This window comes from Somniosus microcephalus, chromosome 1, assembly GCF_052327205.1.
Source record: "Somniosus microcephalus isolate GS21.2 chromosome 1, FLI_Smic_1.0, whole genome shotgun sequence".
Lineage (NCBI taxonomy): Eukaryota > Metazoa > Chordata > Chondrichthyes > Squaliformes > Somniosidae > Somniosus > Somniosus microcephalus.
In genome coordinates, this window is record NC_140987.1 from 456,895,098 (window position 1) to 456,919,832 (window position 24,735).

Here is a 24,735-nt window from a genome sequence, read left to right on the forward strand (position 1 = left end):
CGGGCGGGTGGGCACGGTGAGCTTTAAGCGTCCCCTTTGCTTGCCTTGTCTTGTCTCCTAGCTCCGAGGACTATCCTGGGGTCGATGCTTGGCCAGAATCGCATGTGAGACACCGTTTCCTGAACTGTTGCTTTGGATGGAAGAAGGGGAGGGAGAAGGAATGTTTTATTCGCGCGACTCACTCCATATCACTGCCTTACCTGGCTGTTTTTGAAAGTTGCTTGCTGTTATAAACCACCCCCCGCCCTCCCCAGTATGTCCCTTTAGATTAATTCACTTGGCTAAGAGAATGGCACTATAGCCGAGCAGTCTCTCGCTCTCTTTTATAAATGCTTCTGCACATTTGCTCGTACAGACTTCATGCTATTTGTATTCCATTGGCAGAGAGGCAATCTTAATATGGGAACTGTATGCAATGCACGTAAAGTTGCACCTTAGAGGAGTGTGCTGCATGCAGGTGTATGTCATATGCTGAGAAACCGTAGCAATTTATTTCAGTGATTGCAGTTTTCTCCACAGTTTCGAGCACAGACACATCTCGTGACTGAAGCATCAATTACAGAGGGGGCACAAACGTGCAATTTTTTTCCCCCCCCCACGGACGATTTCTCTGTTTCCTCGTGTTTTTTTTTAAACAAAGGATTTGCAGTCTGTGCTTTAAACCGCCCAGGGCTAGGCCAGAAATAACCCAGTCAGAACACTGTGCCTGGTGAAGCTGAGGGATGTAAGGCACAAAGATACCAGCGACACATGCTGTTCACAAAGAAACATGCCCAGGGTCACAGAACCACAAACTCCCTCCCTTCGCCAGTTGAGTATAAAAATGCTGGAATAAAAATTATATTTTTTTAAATGAAAGGACTCTGGTCTCCACTGCATTAGCATCCTATTAGAATAGGCTCAGCTCTGGAATACTGAGAAAGACTGTTTGATTGCTGTACAATTTCCAGCTCTCTCCCCCATTTAGTCTCTTCTCATAAGCAATCTGCGCTTACTCAGTAGTTCCTCCTCATCTTCATTTCTTTCACATTCGAACCCTACGGTTACTGGTGTTTTAGTGCTTAAACCTCACGATTACAAACCGGATTTGCAGGTTCGCTGGCTTACGGTGACTGATTGTGACATTCTCGGGATGTGGGCATCACTGGCAAGGCCCAGCATTTATTGCCTGACATGAATCAGTCATTCATGAAAGAAAGACTTAAAAATAATACTGAGCGGCCTACGGGTGGCGATGTCCAGGGAGAGTATAAATACTCAGGCACGGGCCCAGCTTGCGCAGGACATTCTTAACAGGAACTAGTGAAGGACACAACTAGACCTCCATGTTGTAAAACAGTTGATCAAAGCTTTGTTTAACGCTTAGAGAAAGTGCCTAGTAGTTTTCTTATGTTATTGCCCATCCTGAGTCGCCCTTGAGAAGGTGGTGGTGAGCCGTCTTCTTGAACCGCTGCAGTCCGTGTGGTGAAGGTTACTCCCACAGTGCTGTTAGGGAGGGAGTTCCAGGATTTTGATCCAGCGACGATGAAGGAACCGTGAGACGCGACCGAGGGGCTTGTTAGGCCGCTTCAGAGGGCAGTGTTGGTGTGGGGGACTGGAGTCACATATAGGCCCAGACCGGGTAAGGACGGCAGGTTTCCTTCCCTAAAGGAACATCAGTGAACCACTTGGGTTTTTTCCGACAATCCGACAGCTTCGAGGTCACATAGAAGATAGGAGCAGAAGTAGGCCATTCGGCCCCTCAAGCCTGCTCCGCCATTCAATGCGATCATGGCTGATCATCCAAATTCAGTACCCGGTCCCTGCTTTCTCCCCATACCCCTTGATCTCTTTAGCCTTAAGAAATATATCCAACTCCTTCTTGAATATATTTAATGAATTGGCCTCTACTGCCTTCTGTGGTAGAGAATTCCACAGGTTCACCACTCTCTGGGTGAAGAAATTCCTCCTCATTTCTGTCCTAAATGGCTTACCCCTTATCCTAAGACTGTGACCACTGGTTCTGGACTCCCCGACCATCGGGAACATCCTTCCTGCATCTAGTCCAGTCCTGTCAGAATTTTATAAGTTTCAATGAGATCCCCTCTCATTCTTTTAAACTCCAGCGAGTATAAGCCCAATCGACCCAATCTCTCCTCATACGTCATTCCTGCCATCCCAGGTATCAGCCTGGTGAATCTTCGCTGAACTCCTTCCATGGCAAGAACATCCTTCCTCAGATAAGGCAACTAAAACTGCACACAATACTCAAGATGTGGTCTCACCAAGGCCCTGTACAACTGCAGCAAGACATCCTTGTTCCTGTACTCAAACCCTCTTGCTATGAAGGCCAACATACCATTTGCCTTCTTAGCCACCTGCTGCACCTGCATGCTTACCTTCAGCGACTGGTGCACAAGGACACCCAGGTCTCGTTGCACTTCCCCTTCTCCCAATCTATTGTCATTCAGATAATAATCTGCCTTCCTGTTTTTGCCACTAAAGTGGATAACCTCACATTTACCCACGTTATATTGCATCTGCCATGCTTCTGCCCAATCATCCAACCTGTCCAAAATGTCCGGGAGTTTCTCAGCATCCTCCTCACAGCACACACGCCCACCCAGCTTTGTGTCATCTGCAAACTTGGAGATATTACATCTAGTTCCCTTGTCTAGATCATTAATATATATTGTGAATAGCTGGGGTCCAAGGACCGATCCCTGCAGTACCCCACTAGTCACTGCCTGCCACTCGGAAAAAGACCCGTTTACTCCAACTCTTTGCTTTCTGTCTGCCAACCAGTTCTCTATCCAAGTCAATACCTTGCCCCCAATCCCATGTGCCTTAACTTTACACGCTAATCTCTTATGCGGGACCTTATCGAAACCTTCTGAAAGTCGAAATACACCACATCTCCCTTATCTATTTTACCAGTTACATCCTCAAAAAATTCCAATAGATTAGTCAAGCACAATTTACCTTTTGTAAATTGTAGTGTATGTAACCGTTCCACCTTTAAGAGAACTATTTTAAGGGTTGCACTACTTTATCTTGGCTGCTGTATACTGTAATACCGGTGGTGACCACACCGGTATATAAGTGCTGTGTAATGATTTATTGGGCAGTTCCGCCCTGACCTTCGACGAGTAAAGACCTGTTAAAGTTTACTCTTGTGGTCTGTGTAGTAATTCTCAATATAACACACAGACTTAACAGTGGCGACGAGTACGATCTTACCCTGCAGCAGAGATACATCCAAGGCAGTTTAACGGGCGTTGAGAGGAGGCATCCACCCTCATCATTCTGCTGAGAAAAGACTCAGGCCTGCAGAGCAAAGGAAGAATTCTGACACGAAGCCTTCCATCAGCAACAGGCAGTGATCATCCCTTCTATCACGGTGGTGGGTAAGCCGATCAGCGATGAGCAGCAAGTCGGCCACGTTGGCGTGAAGTAGGGGAGGGAAAAACGGAGGATATAAGGGTGGAGAACTCGACCACGGCCGGGGAAAAGAGCCGGACAGAAGTCGGGGCCAGAGGCGCTGAGACTGGGGCAGCGTAAGGCACGGAAGCCGCGGTGAATGCAAACGCAGCCAGTGTGAGAGACCGGGCTACAAGCGGGCTGGGAGATGCAACAGCGTCGAGAGAGAGCTCGACCGCGACCGGTGAAAAAGGCCGGGCAGCTACCGAGGCCGCGAGGCGCAGCGACCGGGTCAGCGTAAGGCGCGGGAGAAAATAAAAACAATAAAAAAACCGCGGAGAACTCAGCCGCAGCCGGGGGGGAAAGGACCGGACTGCAAGAGGGGCTGGGAAGCACGATTCGAGAACCGCTGGGGAGGGCGAACGCAGCAATACGGCAATCGCCATTACAGCCAGCGGGGGAGAAAGGCAAATGCGGGAAGCCGCCATTTTCGTAGGCGGGGGGGAAGAAGACAAGCGCGGGAAACCGCCATTTTGAAAAAAAAAATAAAAGAAAAATTTCCTTTTGTTTCTCAAGAAGATTGCGAGGATGCCTAAGCGTGGTAACATCAACGATTTCGATCCCGATGTTGAAGATTGGGCCACGTATGTAGAACGCATAGAGATATATTGTAAGGCAAATAAAATATCAGATGAAGATAAAGCACTAACCTTACTAAACTCAATGGGTGCGAAGACATACGGGCTATTGAAGCATCTTCTATCACCAGCTAAACCGGCGGATCAGACTTTCGCTAAAATTGTTGCTGTCCTGAAAAATCATTTGAACCCTGCACCGCTGATGTTAGCGGAACAATTTAAATTTTATGCGAGAACGCAACTGAAAGAGGAAAGCAACGCGGAGTACTTAATTGAACTGCGTAAGCTAGCGAAATACTGCCAGTTTGGGGAAAGCCTGACAGAGGCACTGAGAGACAAATTCGTGTGTGGATTGTCGAAAGAAGGAACCCAAAAGCGGCTGCTTGAAGAGAATGATCTTACACTTGATAAGGCTGTCACTATTGCAGCATCGCACGAAGCCGCAGCGAGAGGCACGGCGGAAATGCAGCTGAAGGCAGCGGTACTCAGCGTAGATCAAATGGCTTTGGGTACAACGAAATGTTATCATTGTGGAAAGACAACACACGATCAAAACCAATGCTGGTTTAAAAACCAGGAATGTAGAAAATGTGGCAAGCTTGGTCGCATAGCTAAAGTATGCCGGTCAGGAAAGAAGACCAGCAACAAAAAGTCACCGCAGGAAAAGTGCAGAAAGGTACATAAGGTGGCTGAGAAGAGTTCGGATGAACAGAATTCGGATACAGACTCCAACAGCAAGGAACTGGGTAGTCTGAGAATTCACAATGTGAGCAAGGAAGCTGACCTACAAACTATCTGGGTCACACTGCAGATAGCAGGAGTCCAAGTGAAGATGGAATTGGACACCGGATCGGCGTTGACGGTCATGAATAAGCAAGATTACAAAAAGTTATTCAAACATATTCCCCTACGGGATACGGAGATAGTATTGCAGACATACACGGGGCAAAGAGTATACCCCATCGGAAAGATAAAAGCCAAGGTGGTGCACAAGGGCAAAGAACACCAAGGAATGGACTTATATGTACTACCTGAGGGAGGTCCACCACTTCTGGGACGGGAGTGGATCAGGAAAATAAATATGGACTGGCACTCCCTAAACGCAATAACGGTAGATTCCGGAAAGAAAGATGTCAAACCTGAACGATTGTCCAGAATATTGGATGAGGCTAAAGAGGTGTTCCAACAGGGACTGGGAACACTGAGAGGAATTAAGGCAAAAATCAAGATTGCAGAACATGCAAACCCAAAATTTTTCAAAGCCAGACCGGTACCTTATGCGATATGACCTGCTGTGGAAGCTGAGCTGGAAGGGCTAGAATGTTCAGGAGTACTGTCTAAGGTGGACTGGAGTGAGTGGGCCACGCCCATTGTTCCCGTCATGAAGCGTTCATCGAGTAACAAGCCAGGGGAACCGGGGAAGGTCCGCATCTGTGGAGATTTCAAGATCACAGTTAATCCGGTGCTTCACACGGTGCAATATCCGCTTCCGCGGATTGAGGATATCTTTGCTTCATTGTCTGGCGGGAAACGCTTCACCAAGATAGACCTGGCGCAAGCGTACTTATAGATGGAAGTTGAGGAAGAGTCGCGCCAGTATCTCACAATCAACACGCACAGAGGCTTGTATCGATATAATAGACTGGTTTTTGGAGTGGCTTCGGCTCCAGCAATTTGGCTGAGGGCCATGGAGCAGGTATTACAGGGAATTCCAAGCACTCAATGTTACTTGGACGATATCCTGATTACAGGAGATGACGATGAGGAACACCTTGCAAATTTGAAACTGGTGCTCACCAGGTTGAAGGAATATGGCCTTCGAGTTAATCGTCAGAAATGTGAGTTCTTTCAGAAACGGATCTCGTACTGTGGTCATGTCATTGACCAGGAGGGGCTGCACAAGTCACCTGACAAGATCGAAGCTGTTGTGAAGGCTCCCGCTCCGGAAAATGTATCCCAGTTGAGGTCGTTCCTAGGGTTAATTAACTATTACCATAAGTTTCTGCCACATCTATCCATGGTGCTGCACCCGCTGAATGCTCTTTTGCAGAAAGAAGTACCATGGAAGTGGAGCGAGGACTGTAAGAAGGCCTTTCGCAAAAGCAAGGCATTGATCACCTCAGAGGAAGTGTTGGCTCACTTCAACCCAACGCTACCTATTCATTTAGCTTGTGATGCTTCTCCTTATGTTATTGGAGCAGTACTCTCACACAAGTTGCCAAATGGCTCGGAAAGGCCAGTCGCATTTGCATCCAGATCATTGACCTCCGCTGAGCGCAACTATGCTCAGATAGATAGAGAGGCTCTCAGCCTGGTGTGGGGAGTAAAGAAGTTTAATCATTACCTGCAGGGCCAGAAGTTTACACTGCTGACAGACCACCAGCCGTTGGTATCCATATTCAACCCTAAAAAGGGCGTTTCCATTATGACAGCGCAAAGGCTACAGAGGTGGTCCCTTTTCCTAGGGGCACACCAATATGAAATAGAATACAAAGGATCAAAACAGCATGGGAATGCCGACGGTTTATCGCGCCTACTGTTGCCAACGGTAGAAGAGGCGCCTACAGTGGACCCAGTGGAGATGTTCCACTCAACCACAGTGGAATGTCTACCAGTAACAAATTCTATGATCGAAAAGGAAACAAGAAATGACCCGACTCTCTCACGAGTCTACGATTTAACGGTGAAGGGATGGCCAGCACATGGCGAACCACTGTTGCCAGCATTTTCGCAAAGAAGAGAACAGCTGTCAGTGTGCCGAGGAACTTTGATGTGTGGATCCAGAGTAGTGATTCCACCCAAACTCCAGCATAAAGTGCTAAAGGAGCTTCACGAGGGGCATCTGGGTGGAGTGAAAATGAAGAACCTAGCCAGAGCGTTTGTGTGGTGGCCAGGTATCGATGGAGACATCGAAGAAATGACCAAGAGCTGTCTAGGATGCCAGAAGGTCCAAAACGCCCCACCACAAGCTCCTCTACATCCATGGTAGTGGCCCTCATCTCCATGGCAAAGGGTACATATCGACTTTGCTGGTCCATTTATGGACTCAATGTTCTTAATCGCGGTGGATGCACACTCCAAGTGGCCGGAGGTAATAAAGATGTCCTCCACCACCATGGAAAAAACCATCACAGTATTAAGGACCATATTTGCCAGGAATGGGCTGCCGGAACAGATCTGTTCTGATAATGGACCGCAATTTGTGTCCGAAGAATTCAGGAAGTTCTTAAAAAACAATGGGGTTAAGCACTACACGTCCGCCCCATACCATCCCGCCACCAATGGATTAGCTGAAAGGTTTGTCCAGACCTTCAAGAAGGCCATAAAGGCCATGGGTAATGAAGACAGAAATCTACAACATAAGGTAGATAACTTCTTGTTGGCGTACCGGAATGCAACACATGTGGTTACAAACCAAACTCCCGCCATGATGTTTTTCAATAGAAGACTAAGATGCCGGCTGGATTTGATCAAGCCAAACATCAGAAGGGACGTAGAGAACTGACAATTTCAAGGCATGAATGAAAGGCCAACTAGATCCTTCCAGATAGGTCAACAAGTTTTGGCCCGGGACTACCGTACCAAGAAATGGCAGCCTGGAACTATTTGCACACGACTAGGACCGCTGATGTATACCGTGGACATTGGTGAAAGCATAATAAGGCGCCATGTTGACCAGATCAGAGAGTCATCCAAAAAGGGACAACCTACTCCACAACTCTATTCGCCTAATGATGAAGCAGAGATACCCATAGTATCTACCTCCGATCCTGTGATACTGGAATCAGATGAACCCGACACTGGCATTCAAGCTGAATCGACCTTGCCAAAAGAACCTACTACACCACCGAAAACTACTACACCACCGAGGCGTTATCCGGACCGAGTCAGGAAGCCTCCAGAGAGACTGAATCTGTAAACTGTGCTTACATGAAGTTGTGTATATATGTTATGATGTTATGTTTAATGGGGAATATATACTGTTAAGCTAAAAAGGGAGGATTGTGGTGTATGTAACCGTTCCACCTTTAAGAGAACTATTTTAAGGGTTGCACTACTTTATCTTGGCTGCTGTATACTGTAATACCGGTGGTGACCACACCGGCATATAAGTGCTGTGTAATGATTTATTGGGCAGTTCCGCCCTGACCTTCGACTAGTAAAGACCTGTTAAAGTTTACTCTTGTGGTCTGTGTAGTAATTCTCAATATAACACACAGACTTAACATAAATCCATATTGACTTTGTCTGATCCTGTCACTGTTTTCCAAGTGCTCTGCTATTACATCTTTTATAATGGACTCTAGCATTTTCCCCACTACCGATGTCAGGCTTACCAGTCTGTATTTCCCCGTTTTCTCTCTACCACCTTTTTTGAATAGTGGGGTAACATTAGCTACCCTCCAATCCATGGGTACTGTTCCAGATTCCATCGAATGTTGGAAGATGACCAGCAATGCATCTACTATTTCTAGGGCCACTTCCTTATGTACCCTAGGATGTAGATTATCAGGCCCTGGGGATTTATCGGCCTTCAATTCCGTCAATTTCCCTAACACCATTTCCCTACAAATACTGATTTCTTTCAGTTCCTCCCTTTCATCAGACCCTATGTTCCCCGACATCTCTGGGAGGTTATTTGTGTCTTCCTTTGTGAAGACAGAACCAAAATATGTATTTAATTGGTCTTCCATTTCTTTGTTCCCCATTATAAATTCCCGTGATTCTGACTGCAAGGGACCTACGCTTGACTTCACCAATCTTTTTCTCTTCACATATCTATAAAATCTTTTACAGTCAGTTTTTATGTTCCCTGCAAGCTTACTCTCATATTTTATTTTCCCCTTCTTAATTAATCCCTTTGTCCTCCTTTGTTGAATCCTAAACTGCTCCCAATCCTCAGGTTTACTGCTTTTTCTGGCCAATTTATATGTCCTCTCCTTGGATCTTATGCTATCCCTAATTTCCCTTGTTAGCCACGGTTGAGACCAGCTTGTTTTTTCCCAGATTAAAGAAAAGTGAATTCAAATTCTCAAACTGAAGCCAAGTTTGAAGTCACATTCTCTGAATTACTCACCCACAAACATAGCCACTACTCCACTGTGCCCACAGACCCACACTGGATTCCGGCATTTTTACTGGTGCTTACGGAATCATGTTCCCTGATTCCATCCATTTATAATTCAGCCTCTGCTGACTGACTAAATTAAACTCTGGGATTATTACTTGGGAATTGGGATTTTCTGGGGATTTTTAATCGGTGTTTTTGAGGCATGTTATTGGGTGATCCTTTTCATTTTCCCGTGAAAATTTCAAACCGTCTTTGAGTGCGTAAGTATCTCCGATCAGTGGAAACGATCACTCCATTTTCAGATATCAGTGATGCATACCTCACTCGCTCTCTCTCGACTTGTTAACAAGCACTGTCGGAAGATGAAGAATTCCTTCTCAAATTAAAGTGCAACGTAAACTCAAACCCCCCTAATCTCCGGAGGTGATGAGCAGCCCGCGCAGGACTGAGCACTTGCTGGGGTTCAGGAAATCTGACCGGCAGAATCCATTGTGGAGTTTTCACGGAAACCTGCTTCAGTGCTTCAATTACTTAAAAAAAAAGCATAAAAAGATAAGTTGGAGAGTTCGGCTAATTTTAGACATTAGCTTCAATCCAGGGCAGAGGTACATCTTGAACTTTGGTCTGCAGTTTTAACAACTTATCACTAGGGACTCTGTGGCCTGGAAGTGGGACCCTGATTTGCCCATTTTTCGGGAGTGAAATGACCAATTTCGCGGGCCCAAGGATGCCTGAAATACGCCCAACGCCACATAGGCCTTGGACAATATTCAGGCGTCCCGGGTGACCGAGTTAAATAAGCATTAGGCCCCTTGCATATTAATGAGGGGCTTAAGACCTGTTGGAGGACCCCCTCTGCAAAACAGGTCAGCCCCGGGCCTGGTCTGCCCACGCTCTCCAGTGATTGCTGCGGCCACCAACAGCTTTTATTTTTATTTTGCCTTTATCTGGAAACAGAGGAGCAGGAACGCTCCTCCCGGCTTCACATCACGAGGGGCACTGTGGCCTGCGATCGCTACCCCGCCCCCCCTTACCCCCACTCCCGTTCTCCTCCCTCCTTCATCCCCCCAACAACCGGCCCGAGGTATTATGTCCGTGTATGATTGAGACACGGACAGCAGGAGTTGAACAAAACAAGTCTTTACTGAATGAAGTCAATTGGAAAACTGAAACTACAGAGGCTCACTAGCGCCTTTTATACGGGGGTGGTCACTGCCGGTACTGCAGTCTGAGACCAGTTATTCTCTTAAAGGTACATACACAACAATTCCTCCCCTTTTAGATAAACAGTACATAACATTCATTTAACAACTAAATGATAACTAATTACAATCACAATTACGGTTGCTAGATACATTGGTTAAGTTTAAGCAATTATAAGTTCAGTCTTTGAGGAGGCTTCCTGATTCTGTCTGGATAACGCCTCTTTGGGGTATCAGGTTCTTCTGGCAAGGTTGAGTCGGGATTAATGTCGTTGTTTGGTTCATCTGCTTCCAATATCACCGATTCTGCGGTAGCTGCAAGTGGTACGTCGATTTCATCGTCAGGTGTATCAGATCGTGGTGTGGAGTTGACGTTTTCCAGTGACTCTAGAATCTGGTCAGCATGGCGTCTTACAATGCTCTCTCCAACATCCACGGTATACATGAGAGGTCCTTGCCGTGTACAAATCGTTCCTGGCTGCCATTTCTCAGTGCGGTAGTCCCGGGCCAAAACTGGTTGACCTATCTTAAAACTCCTGGTCGGCCTTTCATTCATATTCTGAAACTGCCTGTTCTCCACATCTCTTCGGACGTTTGGCCTAACCAAATCCAAGCGGCATCGTAGTCTTCGATTGAAGAACATCATGGCTGGAGTTTGGTTGGTAACCGCATGTGTCGCATTCCGGTAGGCAAACAAGAAGTTGTCCACCTTGTGTTGTAGGGGTATATCTTCATTACACATTGCCTTGATAGCCTTCTTGAATGTTTGAACAAACCTCTCGGCCAATCCATTAGTGGCTGGATGATATGGGGCAGATGTGTAATGCTTAACACCATTGTTCTTTAAGAACCTTCGGAACTCTTCAGACACAAACTGTGGTCCATTGTCAGAGCAAATCTGTTCAGGCAGCCCATTCCTGGCGAATATGGTTCGTAAAACTGTGATAGTTTTTTCCGTGGTGGTTGAGGACATTTTTATTACCTCTGGCCACTTTGAATGTGCATCCACCGCAATTAAAAACATCGAGTCCATGAAGGGACCAGCAAAATCAATGTGCACCCTTTGCCATGGAGATGAGGGCCACTCCCATGGATGTAGAGGAGCTTGTGGTGGGGCGTTTTGGACCTTCTGGCATCCTGCACAGCTCTTGGTCATCTCTTCGATTTCTCTATCGATTCCCGGCCACCACACAAACGCTCTGGCTAAGTTCTTCATTTTTACCCCACCCAGATGACCCTCATGAAGCTCATTGAGCACTCTATCCGTCAACTTAGGTGGAATTACTACTCTGGATCCACACATCAAGGTTCCTCTGCACACTGACAGCTGTTCTCTTCTCGGCGAGAATGCTGGCAGCAGTGGTTCGCCATGTGCTGGCCATCCCTTCACCGTTAAATCATAGACCCGTGATAGTGTCGGGTCATTCCGTGTTTCTTTTTCTATGTTTGCATTCGTCACAGGGAGACATTCGACTATGGTCGAGTGGAATAACTCCATTGGATCCACTGCAAGGTCTTCTTCTTCCACCGTCGGCAACGGTAGGCGTGACAATCCATCAGCATTCCCATGCTGTTTAGTTCCTTTGTACTCGATGTCATATTGGTGTGCCCCTAGGAAAAGGGACCACCGCTGCAGCCGTTGCGCTGTCATTATCGGTACGCCCTTCTGATGGTTGAAAATGGAGACAAGAGGTTGATGATCGGTTAGCAGAGTAAATTTTTGACCATGCAGGTAGTGATTGAACTTCTTCACCCCCCACACTAGGCTGAGGGCCTCTCTGTCAATCTGGGCATAGTTACGCTTGGCAGAAGTTAACGAGCGTGACGCAAAAGCTATCGGCCTCTCTAAACCATCAAGGAATTTATGTGACAGTACCGCCCCAATGCCGTAGGGAAACGCATCACACGCCCGTCTGATCGGCAGTGCTGGGTTGTAGTGAGCCAATACTTCTCTTGAAGTGATTAAGTCCTTACTCTTCTGAAAGGCCCGCTTACAGTCATTGCTCCATTTCCATGCTACTCCCGTTTGTAGCAGGGCGTTCAGTGGGTGCAGAATTGTCGACAAATTCAGCGAAAACTTATGGTAGTAATTCACCAATCCAAGGAATGACCTCAGTTGCGACACATTTTCAGGCGCTGGGGCCTTAACAACCGCTTCAATTTTGTCAGGGGACTTATGTAACCCCTCTTCATCAATCACGTGGCCACAATACGATATCTGTTTCTTAAAAAACTCGCACTTGGGGCGGTTGGCTCGTAGCCCATGTTCCCGTAGTCTAGTGAGCACCTGTTCTAGGTTGTTAAGGTGTTCACTGTCATCTTCACCTGTCACAAGGATGTCGTCCAAGTAACACTGAGTCCCCGGAATCCCTTGCAGGACTTGTTCCATTGCTCTTTGCCATATCGCCGGAGCCGATGCTACTCCGAATACCAATCGATGATACTGGTAAAGACCTTTGTGAGTGTTTATCGTGAGATACTTCCTAGAGGATTCTTCAACCTCCATCTGCAAATATGCGTGTGCTAGGTCAATTTTTGTAAAACGCTTCCCTCCAGACAGTGAGGCGAAGATGTCTTCTATCCTTGGAAGAGGATATTGTACTGTGTGAAGGACTGGATTCACCATCACCTTGAAATCCCCACAGAAGCGAACCTTCCTTGGCTCCTCAGACTTATTGCTTAACGTTTTCTTCATGACTGGAACGATGGGTGTCGCCCACTCGCTCCAGTCGACCTTAGACAACACGCCTGCCTTCTCCAGATTCTCCAGCTCTGCCTCGACGGCTGGGCGAATTGCATATGGTACCGGTCTTGCTTTGAAAAACTTGGGAATTGCATTCTCTTCTATTTTTATCGAGGCAGTTACGCCTTTACGAGTGCCCAGTTGTTGTTGAAATACCTCTTTGGCGTTAGCTAAGATTGTTGACAATCGTCCAGGAGTGACGTCTTCATCTTTTTTACCGTCCACCGTCATTGCATGAATGGAGTGCCAATCTAAGCTTATCTTCCTCATCCATTCACGTCCCAATAACGGTGGTCCACCATTTTGCAGTATGTAGAGATACAATTTCCGTATTTTCTTGCCGTTGTATTCGACAGGCACCCTTATTTTTCCTCTGGGGTATACTTTTTGCCCCGTATACGTCGTCAAGACGATGGATGTCTCTCTCAAGGGTATGTGTGAGAATAGCCGCTCGTAGTCTCGTCGATTCATGACGGTTAGCGCTGATCCTGTATCCAATTCCATTTTAACTTGGGACCCTGCTATCGTGAGGGTGACCCAAATGGTTCGGTGATCCTCTTTTGCGATTACATTGTGAAGTTTGAGACAGCTTAGTCTCCTGTTCCCGGATTCACTATCGCTCATCTGGTCTTTGGAACTACTGTCCGTCATCTTTTGTACTTTCTTGTACGGTTCCTTAGTAGCCTTTTTGTTGTCGCTGGTCTTCTTCCCAGACCTGCAAACTCGTGCAATGTGTCCCATCTTTCCGCATTGCCTGCATATTTTGTCCTTGGACCAGCAGTCCTTCTGGTCATGGTTAGTTCTGCCACAGCGATAACATTTTGCAAATCCCCGTGTCATTTCATGGGTGCCGTACTCCTGTGGCTTTTGTTGAATTTCCGCAGCTCCCCTGGCTGCTGCTTCGTACGATACTGCCACGCTGAAAGCCTTATCTAGCGTCAGCTCTTTCTCTGACAGTAACTTCTTCTGTGTTCCTCCACTCAGGAGTCCACAGACAAATTTGTCCCGTAGGGTATCTGCCAGTCCTGCTCCAAACTGGCAGTGCTTTGATAGCTTGCGTAGTTCCGTAAGGTACTCAGCATTGCTCTCATCTTTATGCTGAGTTCTCCTGTGGAATTTAAATCTTTCTGCTATCAACAGCGGTGCAGGGTTTAGGTGTTCCTGTAGGACAGCAACAATTTCGTTAAAACTCTTCGCCTTCGGTTTGCCTGGAGTAATCACGTCCCGCAATAGGCCGTACGTTCTAGCGCCCATTAAGTTTAGCAATACCGATGCCTTTTTCTCATCGGCTATTTCGTTTGCCTCGCAATATACCTCGACTCTTTCCACATACGTGGTCCAGTCCTCTATTGTATTATCAAAGGCAGTGATACAGCCAGTCTTCGGCATCTTGCAAATCTAAAATGGCGCCTCCCGCGCTTTGCCTTCTTCCCCGATTTAACAAAATGGCGCCTCCCGCGCTTTGCCTTCTTCCCCGCTGTTGCTAGCGCTGCTTTCCGCGGTTTCCGTTGCAACCTGCAGCTCCTCGCGGTTTCCTGCGCGTTTAATATTTCTTTTTTAAATTATTTTCCCGTCGTGGAAGAACCCTGTGGGACTCTTGCCTCCCTCTTCTCGGGTCTATACGCAGCCCGGCTTCGTAGCACCGGCCGCGCCCTGTGTGCTCCACCCTCTCTCTCTCCTCTTCCTGACAACGCTGCTCGGCCCTGTTGCAAGCCACCCGCTCGAGTTCGCGACCGCCGCAGCCCAGGAAGGATCAGTGTACTACCTGCCACCAGCCCGATTAGCTGAAGCACCGTCGACAGGAACCAGGCCCCGCTTTCGACAGCTTCTCCAGCAATCTTCAACTCTGCTGACTCAGGGGTGGATGCCCACGGTCGACGCCCATTTCTACTGCTTCTTTCTTCCTTCTGGCCTCGACCTCTGCTCACTTCGCTTCAGGAATGGATCCCAGGAGGTGGTGCAGACTGTAGGTAAGTTCGTATCTGCTCGTCGCCAGTATTATGTCCGTGTATGATTGAGACACGGACAGCAGGAGTTGAACAAAACAAGTCTTTACTGAATGAAGTCAATCGGGAAACTGAAACTACAGAGGCTCACTAGCGCCTTTTATACGGGGGTGGTCACTGCCGGTACTGCAGTCTGAGACCAGTTATTCTCTTAAAGGTACATACACAACACGAGGGGCTCTGCCAGTAATACAGCCGTCCTAAAACTAGATGCCCGATTGCCGTCCACAGCTCGGCAGAGGGTATGGTGATGAGGGTCCAGGCTCAATATGGGGTGACCCTCAGGCCTTCCAGCTGCTGCCGCACTCCCAGTATTGCACCTGAAATTGGGTCTAAATGAATTTCTAGGCCGATATAAAATCATAGAATGATACGGCACAGTAGGAGGCCATTCGGCCCGTCGTGCCTGTGCTGACTCTTTGAAAGAGTTAACCAATTAGTCCCATTCCCCCGCTCTTTCCCCACAGCCCTGTGAATTTTTCCCCTTCAACTATTTATCCAATTCCCTTCTGAAAGTTCCTATTGAATCTGCTTCCACCGCCCTTTCAGGCAGCGCGTTCCAGCTCACAACAACTCGCTGCGTAAAATAATGTCTCCTCATCTCCCCTCTGGTTCTTTTGCCAATTACCGTAAATCTGTGTCCTCTGGTTACCGACCCTCCCGCCAGTGGAAACACTTTCTCCTCATTTCTCCATCAAAACCCTTCATAATTTTGAACACCTCCATTAAATCTTCCCTTAACCGTCTCTGCTCTAAAGAGAACAATCCCAGCTTCTCCAATCTCTCCACATCACTGAAGTCCCTCACCCCTGGTACCATTCTAGTAAATTTCCTCGCACCCTCTCCATGTCTGAGATGGGAACATTCTTGTTTCTTAGAGTTTATTCAAAGGCATTCCAGTCACTGATAACCCTGCTGTAAGTGGTTCCGTTCTTCAGACACAAATCTAACAGCAGCCAACAAACCGTCACCACACAAATTGTGGGGAGGTCATTGCCAAGTGCCCTGAAGGGGGCAGGGGTCAGGGATCAGAAAGGTGTTTGCCCTCTGCTGCATCGTCCATCCTCACTCAATTGAACCGACGGAGAAGAGGAAATTACATTTTCAAATTATTGAGAGTCTTTATGTAAAACTGATGAAAACCAAAACCTCAAATTCTTAATAAAGATGGGGAGGGGAGAGTTATTGAACTTAAATTTAATGAAAATGTAAAGCATTCACAGTTTTCATTGCTTTGAAGGTAAGTAGCTATTCTATTGGAAAGTTAATGAATACTCTGTAATGGTTAGACTCAAAGGTATTTATTTACCTTATAATTATTGTGTAATACTCGTGATAGTGTTCACCAGGCTCTTCATTTCCTTAATTCTGATTCAGACCGACAAAATCATTTCCTTATTATAGCCTCCTGTGAGTCATGTATCAGCACTATTCTGCAGTAAAGGCAATTTGGTTCTCTCAGTCTTCCATCAATGTCATTGCAGCCCTGCTCCAATTCAGCCCCTGGATTGAGATGACGTACATTAACCATTCGAGTTTTACCCTGGTGGCTCATGAGGTCACCTAAACTACCTGAGTAAATTACATTTCTGTTACTGCCTCTCTACGGCCGCTCAGGGTATGAAGTCTTCCGATCAGTCAGCGTGATGGATCATTGACTCTCCAACTTATGCACCGAGGCGATTTCGTTGTATTACCAAAATTGCCAGGTGCCGCAGCCAGACGGGGAACTCGGGGTTGGCATTAATACAGGTGTGCTTCACATTGACTGAGTACAATGGCGGTTTATTTCTCCGTGACTGGGGCCTGTAATTTGACATTCATCAGATACAACCTTTGCAGAGCTGTGTAATTTCCATGTTTCTAGTCAGTCTGCACTGCTGTTTCTAGTTAGTTCCTTGATGACACCACAAAGACTAGTGGGTAACATAGAAACATAGAAGATAGGAGCAGGAGTAGGCCATTTGGCCCCTCGAGCCTGCTCCGCCAGTCAATGAGATCATGGCTGATCATCCAAATTCAGTATCCTGTCCCTGCTTTCTCCCCATATCCCTTGATCCCTTTAGCTTTAAGAAATATATCTAACTCCTTCTTGAATATATTTAATGAATTGGCCTCCACTGCCTTCTGTGGTAGAGAATTCCACAGGTTCACCACTCTCTGGGTGAAGAAATTCCTCCTCATCTCAGTCCTAAATGGCTTACCCCTAAAGGACTGGACAGACTAGATGCAGGAAGGATGTTCCCGATGGTTGGGGAGTCCAGAACCAGGGGTCACAGTCTAAGGATAAGGGGTAGGCCATTTAGGACAGAAATGAGGAGGAATTTCTTCACCCAGAGAGTGGTGAACCTGTGGAATTCTCTACCACAAAAGGCAGTAGAGGCCAATTCATTAAATATATTTAAGAAGGAGTTGGATATATTTCTTAAGGCTAAAGGGATCAAGGGGTATGGGGAGAAAGCAGGGACCGGGTACTGAATTTGGATGATCAGCCATGATCTCATTGAATGGCGGAGCAGGCTCGAGGGGCCAAATGGCCTACTCCTGCTCCTATCTTCTATGTTTCATTCAATAGCAGAATGGGCTCGAGGGGCTGAATGTTCTCCTCCTGTTCCTATGTTGTTACGTTCTACAGATCATTTGAATTCACTATTGCTTTAAAATCATTTTCAAATATTTCATAGAATCATCGAATTTACAGCACAGTAGGCCATTCAGCCTATCGATCTAATCTGTTCCCATTTCCCAGCCCCTTCCCTGTACCTTTTAATACTTTTTCTCTTCAAGTGTTTATCTAACACCCTCTTAAATGTTGTGATTGACATGGTTTCAATAACCTCTTGTGATAACACATTCTCATATTTTAATAACTCTTTTACGTGAATTATTTTCTTATGATCCCCCTGTTATAATTCCAAACTGGGATTGTGTCCCCTTCATAACTGATTCACTGACCAGGGAAGATACGCTTTTTACTCTGGACCCTGTCGAAACTTTTTGTAAGGTTGAAGACTCCTCTATTAGATCCCTTCAACCTTCTCTGCTCCAATTTTTCCAGTCTCGCATCCCAACTTGTATCCTCTCATCCTGAGATCATCCTAATAGAAACAATTTAAAACAGGACTTTGTGTCTATGCTCACAGTACTAAAGGGAAATCATGTTTGACAAATCTGTTAGAATTTTTTGAGGTTGTACCTAACAGAATAGATAAGGGGGAACCAGTGGATGTGGTGTATTTGGATTTTCAGAAGGCATTCAATAAGGTGCCACACAAGAGGTTACCAAATAAAATTAGGGCTCATGGGATTGGGGATAATATACGAGCATGGATTGAGGATTGGTTAATGGACAGAAAACAGAGAGTAGGAATAATAGGGTCATTTTCGGGTTGGTAGGCTGTAACTAGTGGGGCACCGCAAGGATCAGTGCTTGGGCCTCAGATATTCACAATCTACATCAATGATTTGGATGAGGGGACCAAATGTAATATATCCAAGTTTGCTGATGATACAAAGCTGGGTGGGAATGTAAGTTGTGAGGAGGATGCAAAGAGGCTTCAAGGGAATTAGACAGGCCAAGTGAGTGGGCAAGAACATGGCAAATGGAATATAATGTGGAGAAATGTGAAGTTATTCACTTTGGTAGGAAAAATAGAAAAGCAGAGTATTTTTTAAATGGTGAGAGATTGGGAAATGTTGGTGTTCAGAGGGACCTGGGTGTCCTTGTACACGAATCACTGAAAGTTAACATGCAGGTACAGCAAGCAATTAGGAAAACAAATGGTATGCTGGCCTTTATTACAAGAGGATTTGAGTACAAGAGTAAAGACGTTTTACTGCAATTATATAGGGCCCTGGTGAGACCACACCTGGAGTATTGTGTACAGTTTTGGTCTCCTTACCTAAGGAAGGATATACTTGCCATAGAGGGAGTGCAATGAAGGTTCACCAGACAGAATTTGTTCATCCCTGTCTGGCATAAAAATAAAACAAAACAGGTGACTCAACCATGGCTGACAAGGGAAATTATGGATAACATAAGATCCAAGAAGAGGACATATAAATTGGCCAGAAAAAGCAGCAAACCTGAGGATTGGGAGCAGTTTAGGATTCAGCAAAGGAGGAAAAAAGGATTAATTAAGAGGGGGGAAATAGAGTATGAGAGTAAGCTTTCAGGGAACATAAAAACTGACTGTAAAAGCTTCTATAGATATGTGAAGAGGAAAAGATTGGTGAAGTCAAGTGTAGGTCCCTTGCAGTCAGAATCAGGGGAATTTATAATGGGGAACAAAGAAATGGCCGATCAATTAAATACATACTTTGGTTCTGTCTTCACAAAGGAGGACACAAATAAACTCCCAGAGATGTTGGGGAACATAGGGTCTAATGAGAGGGAGGAACTGAATGAAATCAGTATTTGTAGGGAAATGGTGTTAGGGAAATTGATGGGATTGAAGGCCGATAAATCCCCAGGGCCTGATAATCTAAATCCTAGGGTACTTAAGGAAGTGGCCCTAGAAATAGTAGATGCATTGCTGGTCATCTTCCAAAATTCTATAGATTCTGGCACAGTTCCGATCGATTGGAGGGCAGCTAATGTAACCCCACTATTTAAAAAAGGTGGTAGAGTGAAAATGGGGAATTATAGACCGGTAAGCCTGACATCAGTAGTGGGGAAAATGCTAGAGTCCATTATAAAAGATGTAATAGCAGAGCACTTGGAAAACAGTGACAGGATCGGACAAAGTCAACATGGATTTACTATTCTACTGGAATTTTTTGAGGATGTAACTGGTAGAATAGATAAGGGAGAACCAGTGGATGTGGTGTATTTGGACTTTCAGAAGGCTTTCGACAAGGTCCCGCATAAGAAATTAGTGTGTAAAATTAAAGCACATGGGATTGGGGGTAAGGTACTGACTTGGATAGAGAACTGGTTGGCAGACAGGAAGCAAAGAGTTGGAATAAATGCGCCTTTTTCGAAGTGGCAGACAGTGACTAGTGGGGTACCGCAGGGATCGGTGCTAGGACCCCAGCTATTCACAATATATATTAATGATCCAGACGAGGGAACTAGATGTAATATCTCCAAGTTTGCAGATGACACAAAGCTGGGTGGGCGTGTGAGCTGTGAGGAGGATGCTGAGAAATTCCAGTATGATTTGGACAGGTTGGGTGATTGGACAGATGCATGGCAGATGCAGTATAATGTGGATAAATGCGAGGTTATCCACTTTGGTGGCAAAAACAGGAAGGCAGATTATTATCTGAATGACAATAGATTGGGAGAAGGGGAAGTGAAATGAGACCTGGGTGTCCTTGTGCATCAGTCGCTGAATGTAAGCATGCAGGTGCAGCAGGTGGTTAAGAAGGCAAATGGTATGTTGGCCTTCATAGCGAGAGGATTCGAGTACAGGAGCAAGGATGTGTTGCTGCAGTTGTACAGGGCCTTGGTGAGACTGCACCTTTAGTATTGTGTGCAGTTTTGGTCGCCTTATCTGAGGAAGGATGTTTTTGCCATGGAAGGAGTGCAGCAAAGATTCACCAGGCTGATACCTGGGATGGCAGGAATGACGTATGAGGAGAGATTGGGTCAATTGGGCTTATATTCGCTGGAGTTTAGAAGAATGAGAGAGGATCTCATTGAAACATATAAAATTCTAACAGGAGTAGACAGACTTGATGCAGGAAGGATGTTCCCAATGGCGGGGCAGCCCAGAAGCAGGGGTCACAGTCTAAGGATAAGGGGTAAGACATTTAGGACAGAGATGAGGAGGAATTTCTTCACCCAGAGAGTGGTGAACCTGTGGAATTCTCTACCACAAAAGGCAGTTGAGGCCAATTCATTAAATATATTCAAGAAGGAGTTAGATATATTTCTTAAGGCTAAAGGCATCAAGAGATATGGGGAGAAAGCAGGGAGAGGGTACCTAATTTGGAAGATCAACCATGATCGCTTTGAATGGCGGAGCAGGCTCAAGGGGCCGAATGGCCTACTCCTGCTCCTATCTTCTATGTTTCTATGTTTCTATGGGGGGATTGTCCTATGAGGAGAGATTGAGTAGACTAGGCCTATATTCTCTAGAGTTTAGAAGAATGAGAGCTGATCTCATTGAAACATACAAAATTCTTACAGGACTTGACAGGGTAGATGCAGGGAGGATGTTTCCCCTGGCTGGAGGGTCTAGAACCAGGGGCACAGTCTCAGAATAAGGGGTCGGCCATTTAGGACTGAGATGAGGAGAAATTTCTTCACTCAGAGGGTGGTGAATCTTTGGAATTCTCTACCCCAGAGGGCTGTGGAGGCTCAGTCGTTGAGTATATTCAAGATAGAGATCGATAGATTTTTGGATTTTAAGGGAATCAAGGGATATGGGGATAGTGCAGGAAAGTGGAGATGAGGTAGAAGATCAGCCATGATCTTATTGAATGACGGAGTAGGCTTGAGGGGTCAAATGGCCGACTCCTGCTCCTATTTCTTATGTTCTTATTAGCCTGAATCTCAGATGTATTCTCAACCTGACATCTATCTTATGCGCTCTTTTTCTGCTTCATCTTACTCTCGATTTCTTTCGCCATCCATGCAGCTCTGACTTTAGTTGCCCTACCTTTCCCCTCGAGGGGCCAAATGGCCTATTCCTGCTCCTATTTCTTATGTTCTTATTTTCTAGTACAAACCAAGTAACCAGGGCAGATACAAACCACTTACAACTTCGTCACACATCAGTGATCCTGTCAATCAGACTGTGGAGATAGTTCTCGATTACCCTGAAGGAAACGTTAGTGGGAGTAGTATATAGACCTCCAAACAGTAAGTTGGAGGTTGGGGATGGCATTAAAAGGGAAATTAAAGAAGCGTGCAATAAGGGCACAGCAGTCATCATGGGTGACTTTAATCTACATATAGATTGGGCTAACCAAATTAGTAACAATACTGTGGAGGAGGAATTCCTGGAGTGTTTACGGGTTGGTTTCCTGGACCAATATGTCGAGGAACCAACCAGAGATCAGGCCTTCTTAGACTGGGTATTATGTAACGAGAAAGGATTAAATAACAATCTTGTTGTACGAGGCCCCTTGGGTCGGAGCGATCATAATATGATCGAATTCTTCATTAAGATGGAGAATGAAGTAGTTGACTCAGAGACTAGGGTCCTAAATTTAAATAAAGGAAACTACAATGGTCTGAGGAGCGAGTTGGGTAGGATTGATTGGGGAATGTCACTCAAAGGGTTGACGGTGGATAGGCAATGGCAAACATTCAAAGACCGAATGGATGAACTACAGAATTTGTTCATCCCAGTTTGGCATAAAAATAAAACAAAAAAGGTGACTCAACCGTGGCTAACAAGGGAAATTAGGGATAGCATAAGATCCAAGGAGAGGACATATAAATTGGCCAGAAAAAGCAATAATCCTGAGGATTGGGAGCAGTTTAGGATTCAACAAAGGAGGACAAAGGGATTAATTAAGAAGGGGAAAATAGGATATGAGAGTAAGCTTGCAGGGAACATAAAAACTGACTGTAAAAGCTTTTGTAGATATGTGAAGAGAAAAAGATTGGTGAAGTCAAGCGTAGGTCCGTTGTAGTCAGAATCAGGGGAATTTATAATGGGGAAAAAAGAAATGGAAGACCAACTAAATACATATTTTGGTTCTGTCTTCACAAAGGAGGACACAAATAACCTCCCAGAGATGCCGGGGAACATAGGTTCTGATGAAAGGGTGGAACTGAAAGAAATCAATATTTGTAGGGAAATGGTGTTAGGAAAATTGATGGGACTGAAGGCCGATAAATCCCCAGGGCCTGATAATCTACATCCTAGGGTACTTAAGGAAGTGGCCCTAGAAATAGTAGATGCATTGCTGGTCATCTTCCAGAACTCGATAGACTCTGGAACAGTACCCATGGATTGGAAGGTAGCTAATGTTACCCCACTATTCAAAAAAGGTGGTAGAGAAAAAGCGGGAAATTATAGACCGGTAAGCCTGACATCGGTAGTGGGGAAAATGCTAGAGTCCATTGTAAAAGATGTAATAGCAGAGCACTTGGAAAGCAGTAACAGGATCGGACAAAGTCAACATGGATTTACAAAAGGTAAATCGTGCTTGACTAATCTACTGGAATTTTTTGAGGATGCACCTCCTAAAATAGATAAGGGAGAACCGGTGGATGTGGTGTATTTGAACATTCAGAAGGCTTTCGATAAGGTCCCACATAAGAGATTAGCGTGCAAAATTAAGGCACATGGGATTGGGGGCAAGGTATTGACTTGGATAGAGAACTTGTTGGCGGATAGAAAGCAAAGAGTTGGAGTAAACGGGTCGTTTTCTGACTGGCAGGCAGTGACTAGTGGGGTACCGCAAGGATCGGTCCTAGGACCCTAGCTGTTCACAATATATATTAATGATCTGGACGAGGGAATTGGATGTAATATCTGCAAATTTGCAGACGAGACAAAGCTGGGTGGGAGGGTATGCTGTGAGGAGGATGTCTTGAAACTCCAGTACGATTTGGACAGGTTGGGTGATTGGGCAGAAACATGGCAAATGCACTATAATGTGGATAAATGTGAGGTTATCCACTTTGGTGGCAAAAACAGGAAGGCAGATGTGGTGTATGTAACCGTTCCACCTTTAAGAGAACTATTTTAAGAGTTGCACTACTTTATCTTGGCTGCTGTATACTGTAATACCGGTGGTGACCACTGTGTAATGATTTATTGGGCAGTTCAGCCCGTACCTTCGACTAGTAAAGACCTGTTAAAAGTTACTCTTGTGGTCTGTGTAGTAATTCTCATTATAACACACAGACTTAACAGTGGCGACGAGTACGATCTTACCCTGCGGCAGAGATACATCCAAGGCAGTTTAATGGGCGTCGAGAGGAGGCATCCGCCCTCATCATTCTGCTGAGAAAAGACTCGGGTCTGCAGAGCAAAGGAAGAATTCTGACACAAAGCCTTCCATCAGCAACAGGCAGTGATCATCCCTTCTATCACGGTGGTGGGTAAGCCGATCAGCGACGAGCAGCAAGTCGGCCACGTTGGCGTGAAGTAGGGGAGGAAAAAAACGGAGGATATAAGGGTGGAGAACTCGACCACGGCCGGGGAAAAGAGCCGGACAGAAGTCGGGGCCAGAGGTGCTGAGACTGGGACAGCGTAAGGCACGGGAGCCGCGGTGAATGCAAACGCAGCCGGTGTAAAAGACCGGGCTGCAAGCGGGCTGGGAGACGCAACAGCGTCGAGAAAGAGATCGACCGCGACCGGTGAAAAAGGCCGGGCAGCTACTGAGGCTGCGAGGCACAGCGACCGGGTCAGCATAAGGTGCGGGAGAAAATAAAAAAAAAACCGCGGAGAACTCAGCCGCAGCCGGGGAGAAAGGACCGGACTGCAAGAGGGGCTGGGAGGCACGATTTGAAAACCGCTGGGGAGGGCGAACGCAGCAATACGGCAATCGCCATTACAGCCAGCGGGGGAGAAAGGCAAACGCGGGAAGCCGCCATTTTCGTAGGCGGTGGGAAGAAGACAAGCGCGGGAAAACGCCATTTTGAAAAAAAAAAATAAAAGAAACATTTCTTTTTGTTTCTCAAGAAGATTGCGAGGATGCCTAAGCGTGGTAACATCAACGATTTCGATCCCGATGTTGAAGATTGGGCCACGTATGTAGAACGCAT

At 46.1% G+C, this 24,735-nt stretch overlaps 1 protein-coding gene across 5 annotated transcripts in view; it reads left to right on the top strand.

Moving 5' to 3' along the window:
- fgf13a (fibroblast growth factor 13a) overlaps window positions 1-24,735 on the top strand; it is an 863,578-nt gene that overhangs the window by 374,947 nt on the left and 463,896 nt on the right. The window contains exon 2 of one of the 5 annotated variants that reach the window (XM_086002234.1): window positions 520-8,236. The exons of the other annotated variants lie outside the window; for them this stretch is intronic. Within the exon in view, the coding sequence (XP_085858360.1) occupies window positions 3,988-5,325 (1,338 nt within the window). The 5' untranslated portion in view covers window positions 520-3,987 and the 3' untranslated portion in view covers window positions 5,326-8,236. Of the gene's footprint in view, window positions 1-519; window positions 8,237-24,735 lie in introns of those variants that run through there. 5 annotated transcript variants of the gene reach the window in all.